The 13,301-nt window shown below is 38.4% G+C and overlaps 1 protein-coding gene across 4 annotated transcripts in view; it reads right to left on the minus strand.

Moving 5' to 3' along the window:
- The window catches only part of cul1.L (cullin 1 L homeolog), a 48,733-nt gene continuing 35,432 nt past the window's right edge, over nt 1-13,301 (minus strand). For 3 of the 4 annotated variants that reach the window (XM_018266693.2, XM_041565571.1, XM_041565572.1), the window contains 9 exons: nt 9,118-9,235; nt 8,646-8,722; nt 5,882-6,013; nt 4,753-4,845; nt 4,187-4,234; nt 3,528-3,610; nt 3,050-3,155; nt 2,603-2,716; nt 9-604 (listed from right to left, as the gene is read on the minus strand). In XM_018266693.2, coding sequence (XP_018122182.1) covers nt 524-604; nt 2,603-2,716; nt 3,050-3,155; nt 3,528-3,610; nt 4,187-4,234; nt 4,753-4,845; nt 5,882-6,013; nt 8,646-8,722; nt 9,118-9,235 — 852 coding nt within the window. In that variant the 3' untranslated portion in view covers nt 9-523. 4 annotated transcript variants of the gene reach the window in all.

The following is a 13,301-nucleotide window of genomic DNA, read 5'->3' on the forward strand; positions in this document are numbered from 1 at the left end:
TACAGAAATTGATTTTTTTTTTCCTGTTTTTATTTTTCACACATTAAAAAAAATGAAACACACTATACAAATGGGTTTTCATAGCGGATACATTAGGTCCATTCAGACTGGCTAAAGTGTGCCGCCACAACCCTAGGGACTGATCTGCTTCATTGACTGACGGCTGTTGCTGCTCCAGCCAAGGTGTATTGGTTTACAGGAGTGGTAGCATGCAAACTTCTCTCTGGGTACAGGCTCCCCTCTCTCCCTAAATCCCAGCATGTGGCTGTCCTTGTTTCCATATGTACTTGCTCCAATGAATAGTCTCAGTCCTGAGCAGTTCCAGTGGAGAGCGGAGGCTGGCTTTTGGAAGTGCTGTTGTTAAAAAGAGAAGGACCCAGGCAGTAGCAGCAGCAACATCGTCCTTGTGAAGTTCATTTGTGTCTCCATTCGTTCCATCACGTAACGTTTACTATCTGCCGAGTGTCACACCAATGACGTTTACCACTCAGGCAATCACTAAATATATGTATAAAAATGTTATTTAAGCCAGGTAACTGTATGTGTCCTTTTCTCCATCCACGCGCTCCAAATACTCTTTTTCTATAAGGATATCAATGCATTTCTGGGGAGGAAACAGAAGGTCGTTAGACAATACACTCGTTCTCAGTCCATTTTTAAACGAATCATAGAGAGGGTGTTCTGTAGAGAGAATTGGTTGAATAGATCACCTGATTTGTGTTACCACTAGCGACCTACCAGGGAGATTTGATGTTAGCACAGATTTAACCGCGGTTGTCAACTCTCTCTGTCTATCAGCCTTAAAGGAACAGTAACATCAAAAAATTTGTGTTTTAAAGTAATACAAATATAATGCAGTGTTGCCCTGCACTGGTAAAACTGATGTGTTTGCTTCAGAAACACTACTATTGTTTATATAAATAAGCTGCTGTGTAGCAATGGGGGCAGCCATTCAAAAAAGGAAAGGCTCAGGTTACACAGTAGATCAGCTCTGTAGAACATAATGGTGTTATCTGGTATCCACTATTTAACCTGTGCCATATAGTCTTTTTTCAATTTCCACCATTGCTACAAAACAGCAGCTTGTTTATATGAACTATAGTAGTGTTTCTGAAGCAAACAGATCAGATTTACCCTTCATTACTTTAAAGGACCAGTAACAGCAAAAAATGTTTCTAAAAGAAAATTTGTTTGTATGCTATGAAAAAAAGACACCAACTCATATTAAACTTTAAAGTCACTAGGCCTTTATTAAGAAATGACTTACCAAAAGTCCGATTGCGCTCCTCTTCAGAAAAGGCAATCGGCGATCCATCGTACGGCGCTCCATTTCTACTCCCTGCCTGCCTTATAGGAGATAAGAAGAGGAGAAATCGAGCGGCACACAATCGATTGTCACCCTGTCGCCGTTTCTGAAGAGGAGCCCAAACGGACTTTCGGTAAGTTATTTCTTAATAAAGACCTAGCAACTTTAAAGTTTAATATTAATATGAGTTGGTGTCTTTTTTTCGTAGCATACAAACAAATTCTTTTTGCTGTTACTGGTCCTTTAAAACACTTTCAGTTTTTGGTGTTACTGTTCCTTTAAGATAGAGATCCTTAGCTAAATCCCAGCGTCGCTCCTTCTGCTACTGCAGGGACATAATGTCAAGTGTCACTAATAGACATATAATATAGACATACAATATAGACATATAATATAGAAAGCAATCTCCACATGTGCATGTGAGGTCTTTTTTGACTTTAGCTGATAAGGTCATTAGTTGGCCGAGTTAGAGCAGTTTTTGTGGAGTGTTGCTATTTAAAACTTGTAGGGGTCCAGCATGTTATTATATAGTGTAATTGTATGCTACTGCTTTAAAGTCATCCTCCCTCTGCTGATTTAAAGAGAAGGGAATAAAATCAAAAGCAGATCCATTCAGAATATTTCAGAAAATTCATTTTTTTTTTAAGAATAGGTAGGACATATTTAATACAATAAACACAAACATACACTGGTCCCAGTTAAGATTTATACCGGTATAGATCTTTTATCTGGAACCCATTAAGTAAGGAAGTAGCAACATATAACAAGACACATAAATAATAACCAAATGCACAGAAACCTTTTGCAATGAGATTGAGTTTCCTGATGTGCATGTTCTGCTTCTGAGGAAAGTCAATTTAATTCAACTTTCTCCTCTTGGTGCATTTGCAACTACAATTAATGCATCGAGTAAACATTTTGAAATATTCTACTTTTGCTGTCGAATAATAAAATACTGACCTACAGCTCTTTATCCTTGGTGTTTTTGGGCCTGCACTCTGAGGGTTAAATAAATATGCAGGGGGCGTCTACAACAAGCAATGGCTCTGTACATTGCTCGCTCAGTCCTGGAGATTTTACAGGTATATGGGAAATAAATCTCTTTTCTCATGGTGAGGGACAGTATCAGTGAACTGGTCACTAATAAGAGGGGTAGTTATTAAGGAAGGCTGCCCTGGGTTGTAGTAGAGAGGCAGCAGGGACTAAGTGAGAAACATCAGAACCTCTTTAAAGTATTTAGTAGTTATTTATTGATAGTATTTAGTAGGATACCAACACTGTATTTGCTGAACCCACCTTGATAACAGGGACCCGTGGTTTGAATCTGGAGGACAGCTGAGTCAACACTTCTCCAAGAAGCTGCTGGTGTTTCAGAACCTTCCTCATCTTCATTATTCTCACAATGGCTGCCTAGAACAGAAAAAAACATTTATTGCAGCACACATGCGAAAATATTAATTTATTGGCTCAAAATAATAAAACAACAATAGCAAAGCAATGTTTCAGGCCCCACTGGACTATTTCTGAAGTCTGAATGTGTATATGTGTCTGCCTATATAAAGGGCAAATTCTAAACACTACTCCAACAACAGTGTTATAATACAGCATAAGAGAAAATATTGGCTAAACAGTGTACACTACAGATATTCCAGAACAGGGGCCGCAACATTCATAGGAGTATACATATATAAGTATACATAGAGTGGATAAAGGCCAATCAATATTGAGCAGAACAGAAAGTACCTGGATGAGCAATTTTCTGTCTTCCTCTATATTTTTGTGCGTTGTTTCCTGTTCCTGCTTCTGTTCTGTCTTCATGGGCACATTTATGTTCACTCGTAACTTCTTGCTGCAAAGGAAAAAAAAGAGTTACGGTATCTTTAAGATACAATCCAGGGTCCCTAATCCAAACAGACTGCAGGATGGGAAAACAAAACCCCAACAATATTTATGTGTAATCTATTTATCCACTGCTATTCATGTTGGCTACTTTGCATTGAAGTGCTGCATACGCAAAACCAGAAGTACATCTCTCCAAAGCTGCTCCAGTGAATACTTTTTACTTTGCTTCTAGTTACAAAAGACTTGGTACAAACCATCTTTTTCCAAATATCAACATAAATGCTCCAACTGCTGCTAATTAGATGCGATTACAAGGTAATGAATTATATTGTTAGCCCCTTTCATAGAATTGTCATCCTACATATGCTGCTAAACTTACTTCTTATAACCAAGGTAGAGCTTTATTAAAATATCCGGCTTCAAGTCTACATCATCCACATTTGCATTTTCATCTTCTAAAACCTACATCAAAAAAGGGAAGACATTTAAGAGATTTGCACAGATACAACCCACTCAGTATGATACAGTTTAATAGTGCTACAGCAAGGACAGCAAAATGCCATGCACTCGTTACTATTTAGTATTAAAAATGCATTCAGCTTGTTATTGGTTAAACGCTCATGATATATTTGTGCTCAACACAGATGCTCAGTAACAATGGTCATGTTATATCAAGTCATCCTTTTAACAAGCCAAATATATTTCTTCCTGCAGCTTTAGCCGTTTGCTCTATTGTGGTTTGTAGTACAAAATAAATCCTTTCCAAGGCCAGTGCAAGCTATATCCCTGGTGGCTGACAACTTCTTAGATACCCCTAGTAATTATAATTGCTAAGCTAGGACCCCAGCTTGAGCTCTTCCCCTTTAAAAAAAAAAATGCTCCAGCCTGGTGAATTCTGCAGACAGTCAGGTATAATTTGAAGCTGAAAGCTCATTTACAATTCTGGGGATCTCTGGAACTATATCAGAATGAGCGCTATGACTACAATTATTCTGCCTGTGGTTGCTTCAGGTGAGCATTAGGAAATGTGCAACTTACCAATAATTTAGACTTTAGCAAAATTTGGAGAACTTGCACAAGAATATCCTGGAAAAAGAAACACACATTTAAAATCATTTTATCCTTGATACAATAAAAAACCCAGCAAAGTGTGATATGAGTAACTTAAAAATTTCAAGTCTGAGACTTTATTGAACCAAGAGCTTCCATTCTATTGGTCAGTAAATCAGTGGTTTAGGATGATGGTTCAATACAAATTCAGAATGAAAATGGTTGGAGAGAGAAGGTTGCGATTACAATAATGTGTGGCAAATCTGCTAAATGCTAAAACCAACACGTGACATTAGCCATTAGTCTGACAGTATTAGGCTAGAAATGAAGTAACCTATACACAGCTGCAAGGCTAAGTGGGAAATGGGAATGCATGTGTGTGTATTATAATAAGCACTACTAGTAGCCATCAAAATGCATAGTTCCACACAGTCCCAACCTCAGTTGCCATAACTATTATAATTATAATCACTTCCATGACAATTTATGATGAGCACAGTTGCTATACGAAAAATGCCTTAATATGAATATGACAATAGATTATGTAAGGTTACCATTTTTATCTGAGAGCTATCTGTCAGTTGCTGTACTGTGTAGGCATCTTCTGTGTTGAACTGCAGCAGGATTGCCATCTGGAATGTGGATGCCTGTAATAGGAATGAGGGAAAAAAGCCACAATAAATCCTACCCAACAAACAGCAAAGACAACGCAATACTAAAAGTTACTGAAATAATTAGCCTTTGTGGGTGAATTAAATCCAGATTAGGAACAGTAACACCAAAACATGAACGTGTATAAAAGTAATTAGAATATAATGTATGGTTATGCTGCACTGGTAAAACCCTATATTTGCTTCAGAAACACGACTATAGTTTATATCAACAAGTTGTTGTGTAGCCATGGGGTCAGTAATTCAAGCTGGAAAAGGAGAAAAGGCACAGGATACACAGCAGATAGCACATAAGCTCTGTAGTGTACAATGGGATTCTTCAGAACTTATGTTATCTTCTGTGTATCCTGTGCCTCAATGGCTGCCTCCATGGCAACAGAGCAGCTTCTTTTAAAAATAGTAGTGCTTCTGAAGAAAACACACCAGTTTTACCAGTGCAGGGCAACACTACATTATATTGTCATTCCTTTAAAACACAAATTTTTTGGCGTTACTGTTCCTTTAAAGTGCTAGTAAACATGAAGGGAAAAAAAGGGTTGCATATGAAATTAAATATAACAAACTGATATAATGAATTGGTAAAAGTTGTGAGTTTTTTCAGAAGCTCTATTATAGCTTATAAATAAACTGCCATGTAGACAATGGGGCAATGGCAAACACCTGATCCTGACACTATCCCCCATACATAGCTAAGTTTACTGAGGAGCAGTAACCCACAGCAATCAATAAGATGTTTGCTTTTAAACAGGTGACCAGTAGATGCTACCTGCCGATTGGTTGCTATTAGTTACTGCTCTTGGGCAAACTTAGTGTCTTTTATTACAGCACTCCATATATGTCAGGAACAAATTTCAAGGGTAAGAGACATTGCTCAAAACTATTGTAGATGTTTATTAATTCCAGTTGCAATCAATGTAACCACACTATCTGCACTGTGAATCTCCACATCACACCAAAAAACATGTGCATACAATTTGTTTTATACATAACACATTCCTTTGTTGCAACACACCTGCAATGTGTATCTATTTTTAAAGCAGTTGGTGACGAGTTCTCCTTTAGACAACTGGTATAACCATGTCAACTTCCTTCCACTGTGACGGCTGGCATAGAAAGCTGTAAACCTCTGATAGCTGCGTTCCAACTGTAAAGGAAGAGAAACCGAAAAAAAACATGCTTTTTAAAAAAAAATTGGACTTGTGTTCTCATTATGCAGAGCGGGTTGAATTGTCACATTCATGAAAGAATCCATCTACAGTGAATAAATCTGCATAAATAACATTCAGTGTGGACTATTTTTACAGGTTAAAACAAATTGGTCCATATCAGGAGAAAAACACAAGCAATGTGAGCAATGTTATGATAGAAGCAAAGCAGATAAAATTAGTAGGAAAGGTTTAGTGACAGGAGCCATTAAAAAAACCTCAGATTTCGGTGCAAAGTTCTACTCACATCAAGGGACTTAAAAGGACTTATAAATGCCATAGACCACAATGTAAATAATGCACTTATGTAGCCACAAAACTCTGGTGAGACAAATACTTCCCAAATTCCAAAATCATTCTTTTATAACATTTACTGAATGCTTGCTGATTTGTAGCTGCTATAAGTTACATGTGATCTTTGGGGACTTGTATATATGAACACAAAGTATTTCTTACCCGTTTATCATCAAAGTCCCAATACACTAAAAGTTCCTTGGATTGGATGAAGTGTCGCATAATTTGAAATAGAGCGACAGATAATATAAACATCTCTTGAATAAATATAGAAATAGATCTGACAGCATTTTCAAATATATTGTGTCACTAATGATTTTAGCTCCCATTTATTGAATGTAGCAGAATTCAATAAATTCTGCTACATTCAATACATTTATTTATTGAATGTATTGTGTATTTATTTGTAATTTGCTGGTTTATTTATTTGAAGCTTGATGAAATGTGTCATTCTAGTATGGCTGCAAGTTGTAACTTATTGTTGAATTTAATTCTTTATTAAATATGTTGCTCCAATATAGATGTGCCATCTCTATTTGTTGTATTTCATTCTCTAATATAGTTGCGCCATCTGTTGGTTGAAAACTGTTACTTTTAGTTAGTTTTATTTCATTTTCTAATATAGTTGTGCCATCTGTTGGTTGAAAACTGTTACTTTTAGTTAGTTATATTTCATTTTCTAATATAGTTGCACCATCTGTTGGTTGCAGACTGTTACTTATTTTTCTATTTAATTCCTAATGAAAGGTTGCTCTAGTGCAGTAGAGCCATCTGTTGGTTGCAAGCTGCAACACTGTTGAATGTAGAAATGTGTTGGGCTCTAGCAAAGTTGCGCCATCTGTTGGTTGCAAGCTGTAACTAATATAATTTATGAAATGTTTTTTATTTTGAATGTTGCACCACCTGTTGGTCACACAGTTAAAGGAAAACTATACCCCCACAATGGAAACTTGAGTAACAGATAGTTGATAGTATCAAGTGGCATACAAAAAAACTCATCAAACTTGAATATATATTTAGGTAAATATTTCCCTTTTAATTCTCTTGCCTTGAACCACCATTTTGTGATTGTCTCTATGCTGCCTCAGAGATCACCTGACCAGAAATACTACAACTCTAACTGTAACAGGAAGAAGTGTGGGAGCAAAAGTCAGAACTCTCTGTTAATTGGCTCATGTGACCAAACGTATGGTTTGTTTAGTATGTTTGTGCCATTAGCAGGTGTGTATAATTAGGTACTGTGGAGCTGTGACCATTATCAGGAACTATCATGGGAGAAGAGTTTGAGTGTGATTCTTTCCCACAAGTAAAAAAGTCAGCTAGATGGCAAGCACAATATATTTTTCATGCCAGTGCATATTAGGTGTGCTAACGCAGAATTGGACGCAACCCCTCCCCGGTCCAAAAAAGGCTGGGGACCCCTGTGCTAACGCATTTAAATGAAATAACCATGTAACTATCATGTTGATATCAAAAGCCACAGCTGGATCTGTCAAGGAATAAGAAAGTATTTGTTCCCATGGGCTCTGTGTCTGGAAAACAAACTTATCTAATGCCACTTTTAAAAGAGAATTAAACCCTAAAAATGCCTATGGTCAAAAATGCCATATTTTATATATTGAATTTAATGCACCAGCCTAAAGTTTCCGCTTGTCAATAGCAGCAACGGTCCAGGTTTTTAAACTCTGAGCAGCTAAGCTTAGGGGTCGTCGTAAATTACCAAGCAGAAAATGAGGTTGGCCTGTAACATAAGCTGATGCTACAGGGCTGATTATTAAATTCTGATGCTAGTTGTACTGGTGTATGTGCTGCCATGTAGTAATTATCTGTATTAATTACTAATCAGCCTTATATTGTGACATTTATATTCTAATGTGTACTGTATATTTTGAGTGGTTCCCTAAGCACAGCACAGAGCATGTACAGTAAATCAGCAGAAAAGTAGATGGGGAGCTACTGGGGCATCTTTGGAGGCACAGATCTTTACTGATAAAGGGTTGTGGTTGCCTTGGGCTGGTACAGAAGCCCAAAACATAATTTACAACCTTTCTAGCTACTTCTTTAGTCAAACTTTACTTCTCCTTTAAAGTTATTCCCTAAGAAGGGAGCCTACAGCTAATATTCTACTCCTGACATAAGAAAAAGAGACTACAGACAGTTTAATGGAAAAAAGGAAAATATACCGTATATCCTATGTTTGTTATATATAACACATGCATATTCATTTAGTGCACAAACCATTTGCTTTCAATAAGCAATGTATGTGACTGAGCTTACCTCAGAAGGTAAAGCAAATGTACAGAACTGTTGGAAGGGCCATGATCCAGAGCTCAGAACCTGTATGCTGAAGTCCACTGCATAGAGAAAGACAGATTGTAAGACAAGTTAAACAAGACATTATGCTCAAGATCTGCAGCAAACATATTATGGTAGTGAGCAATTTTCAGCTATTTTTAGAGGCGTATAACACAATAGCCAATACCTACTTGATTAGCAGCACATATAGAACTGCACATGGATTTTTTATGCACATTGCCAATATATTGTGCCAGACCAAACCCACGATACTCTGAATCCCTTATAAATACGTATACTAAATCATTTAATCAGATCCAAATCGATGTTGTGATAATCAAAAAAAAAAAAAAACACACAAACAATTTTAAGAGGATCTGCAGTAACACAAATTTCCCAGGTTCTATAAACCATAGAAGTATGTAATATTTACAAACGTGTTCTCAGTACTTACAGTCTAAAGGCTCAGAATTGGTCAGGTGCTTTTTGAACTGCTCATTTAGATCTTTGCTCACGCCTATATCTTGAAACATTCGCTGAAGCTTTGATGTATACTCAAAACCACAGGCTTGCTGTAACATAAATGCACACACAAAGAGAGTCACTCATTTATGCAGAACACAAGTTTAGCCAGAACTGTTTGAAAAACTATGGCAGTACAGATCATGCAAAATTATCATGGAAACATGACTAAATATGGGTAAGACACTTCTGCATGTTAATTATACCTTGCTAAAGGGGAACTAAAAGAGGTTTAAAGGGTTTAGAAGTCATTTTAAAATGGTTTGTAGAACTACGTTTCTTTTTTTTACTTGGTCCTCCGATAAACTGCTTTGCAAGGCAGATAAGGATCTTTTCTAGCTCAAAAGCAACCTTAGCAAGCCACCGTCAGCCTAAACCCCAGTTTATTAACAGATTCATAGCCCATAAAAAAGAATTTCATAATTATAGTACAGGAAGGTCCGTTATAACCATTCTGCGAGGGAAGGTGCAAACTCTAAGTTAAGTAGTAGTTTTAGCCTCTTTAACAGGTTACAAAAATAACAGTGGCTTCATTTTGGTGAGCTTGGAATACTAGGTAAGGAGATAAGGTTTAATTGATCTACAAAGCAATGATATGCTCTCACATTTAGGGCTAGTCCACACGAGGAAATTCGGGGAGATTTTATCGCCTGGCGACTAACCACCTCATCTTTTCACCGACTATCTCCCCGAGCTGCCTCAGCGTTTTTCCCCATAGGCTACAAAGAAAAGTCGCCTGCTCTAATGCACACGTGACGATGCATTTTCAATAGTCGCCCAAAGTTGCCTCATGTGGCCTTAGGGTAAGGACACACTGGACGATTTGTCACCAACGTTTTTAAAAAGCAAATCGCGGCGACATATCGCTCGTTTTGTCTCTGAAAAAAACCAAATGAAAGACGCCAGCTCCTGTGCCCACAGCGCGTTTGTGAATCACCTGTAGCTCCAAAACGCACTGAGACCCTTTTCCGAGCGATTTATCAGAAATAGCCTGTACTTAGAAAAGCACTGAAATCTCCTAGACACGCACACACATACAGATAAGTAGCAGCAATTGTATTCAAATTACAATACGAACGCAATGACGCAAGAACGTAAAGACGGCAGGTTACAGCGGGAAGCACAAACCGTTTCCAGTTTGGGTGGAGCACGTACCGCACAGAGTAATGGGATACAAATCGCTCTGTGCCAATAGTCGCTGTGAATCGCTGTTCAAAAAAGACGATCGTCTTGTCGCCGCGATTTACTTTTTTAAAACGTTGGCGACAAATCGTCCAGTGAGTCCCTACCCTTACCCTTAGGACTGATAACTACTGATACCAAAAGACTGAATACCCTTTCAAGGTTTGTGAAGAACAAAAGGTTAAAGGGGATTTTCACCTTTGGACAAATGTACAAAATAAAAAGCCCATGCCATTACATTACTAATGGATAGTTTTTTTTTTTTAAATGAAGCTTTTCCAATATATTTAGCTGTGCAGCTCCTCTTTGTCAGTCCTGAACAAATCTGATTCCCCCCTCAGCTGGGGCGTCACCGACTTTCTGCAACAGCAGACCCTGCTCACAGGACATCTAAAGGTGGCTATATACGTGCAGATTTACCTTCATATCGGTGCCATCTCCCAACCTGCCACTAAGCATTCAGATCAAATAAAGTAGTAAAAGAACAGATCAGATGATGTTCTGCTCCTGACAGCAATTGTCTGAAAAAAGCTGGTGACAGTCTCACACTGATATCGTCAGATCGGCAATACATGCAGAGATATTATCGGTAGCCGACAAATTTTCTAACCTGTCCGATCGCCTGAACGGCTGATCGCCATAGCACGAAAAATGCTCTGGCCACTCCATACACGGCACAAAAATCATACGAAACGGAGATTAGTATGATCAAATCTTTGTGTCTATAGCCAACTTAATAGGCTCACTGATCCAGTGCTACAGTAGTTGTCCCTTCAATCTGCATGGCACTGATCAGATTAGATTGACTGAAGTGCGCCATCCAATAGGACTGTTGACTATTGGACTGTTTAACTGGAAGGTGGTTAAGCAATAGGACTTTTTTGGCACTCTGCAGGGGGCAGAAAAGGAGATTTTGTGTACTCGCCGTTAAAGGAGAAGGAAAGAGTAAATGTAAGTAGATTTCTATCATAAGACTGGTACATTCATAACTTATAAAGCGTAGTTAATGCTTTCTCCGTGGTGTCTAGAAGAAGGAACAGCGCTCTGCAGAGAATCTAGCAGTGGACTCGGGTGACGTCACTAATTTTCAATGCAGCTTCCTCCCTGCTGCCCGAGGCAGCCTTGAGGCGCGTTGGGCTCAATTATAGTTTAATGCGCATGTCAGAGGCGCAGCCTTTCTCCCCAGATGACGCGCTCATGCTGCTATTGCTAATGGTGGGGGATTGAGGCCTATGTAGAAGTAACCACCAAGGCCTGAAGCACCTTTCTGCCAAAGCGAGTGTCCAGTTTCCATAATCCCCGCTGCATCAAGGGCATCCCAAAAGGTCAATTCCTTAGGGCCAGGAGGATAGCCTCTAGTGACCAGGGTTATAGGAGAGCAGCATCCATGTTGGTTGAGAGATTTAAAGAAAAAGGCTGTAATGAAAGAACCCTAACTAAGATCGCTAACGAAGTAGGAGAAATTCCAAGAAACATATTATTGACAAAGAAAACAAAAGGAGAGATGAGGGATATCCCAAAGAGGATTCCATTCGTTAGCAAATTTGCTAAACAAAGTAATTCTATTGAGAAAATCATAAAGAGGTTTTGGCCAATACTACATAATAATAAAGACATGGGCAAGATCTGTTCTAATGTACCGTTATTTAGCTATAAAAAAGGCTCCACATTACGTGATATTGTCTTACCTGCTGAAGCGAGGGAACTTAAAAGAATGGAAAGAATTTTCAAAAGCAAGCCTAATGTAGGTACTTTTCCCTGCCTCAGCTGTGTTTGCTGTTCATCAATCATTAAAGGTGAAGCTGTGCAACACCCCAAGGGGAACAGGATGCAGCTTAAACACTTTGCTACATACACCGGGGTTGGTGTACATGTTAAAGTGCCCCTGTGGGGAAGTCTATGTCGGCCAGACAACAAGACATATAAAAGCCAGAATCAAGGAACACAGAGGGGACATTAAGAACTTCAAACCTAACACCTACACGGATACCCCAGTTTCATGACATTTTAGTCAACACAGACATAATATGTCACAGTTAAGGTGGTTGGTACTTGAGGTGGTACATGACCCCCAAAGAGGAGGTGATAAAAAGAAAATACTCTTACAAAGGGAGGCCTTGTGGATAAAAAAAACGTAAAGCATTGGAGCCATTAGGTTTAAACGATCAATGGAGTGTGGCTTGTTTTCTATAGAACTTAATACTAGTCTTGTTTCCTTCTCCTTCCCCGAACAGCTAGAGCTGCCTTTGAATTTGATTCTTCTGTATGGTAAGGTACATTAGTAACATTTTTGTTATAATTAATTGTTGGCAGCAATATAGTTACATGTGTAGCAATTTCCTAGTTCAGATTGTAACAATTGTCCAAACATGAGATTTTGTTTCGATTAACATTGCTTTTCAGCAGGCCCTTCCATAGGCTGTGCAGAGGTTTAAGATAATTAATGTATTTATTCCCACAGCCCCCATAAAAAAGAAAAAATAACTTTGATTTATGGACTTTGGTTTGAATCTGTGGATCAGTGCGGAGCACAAGGATTGTTATTTTGACTTTTGGACTTTATCACTAGGAATACACAGACTTTGGACTCTTGTGTTAATTGAGCCAGCCAGGCTGAAAATCCTCACAGCAGTGGCTGTTTTGACCAATCATATGTATGGTGGGAGGGCCATATTGTATTTATGGGATGTTCACTGTTTGGTAACTTCACACTTGATAAAGAGCGATGATGCTTGAAACATGTTGTGTTTGTGAATAAAGGCACTTTTTGCAGAAGTACTTCTGCGCCTATTTGTACCCATACCTCTATATTGGATTTAGTGTCAATAGGAATAGCATAATGAGCGTCAAAATATGGCACAGGCCCCATAATTTAATAAAGTGTCCACTGCATCCTTAACAGCTTTACTTTATGTGTCGTGTCCTCTTTGTACA

The sequence above is a fragment of the Xenopus laevis genome, chromosome 6L (genome assembly GCF_017654675.1).
Source record: "Xenopus laevis strain J_2021 chromosome 6L, Xenopus_laevis_v10.1, whole genome shotgun sequence".
Classification (NCBI taxonomy): domain Eukaryota; kingdom Metazoa; phylum Chordata; class Amphibia; order Anura; family Pipidae; genus Xenopus; species Xenopus laevis.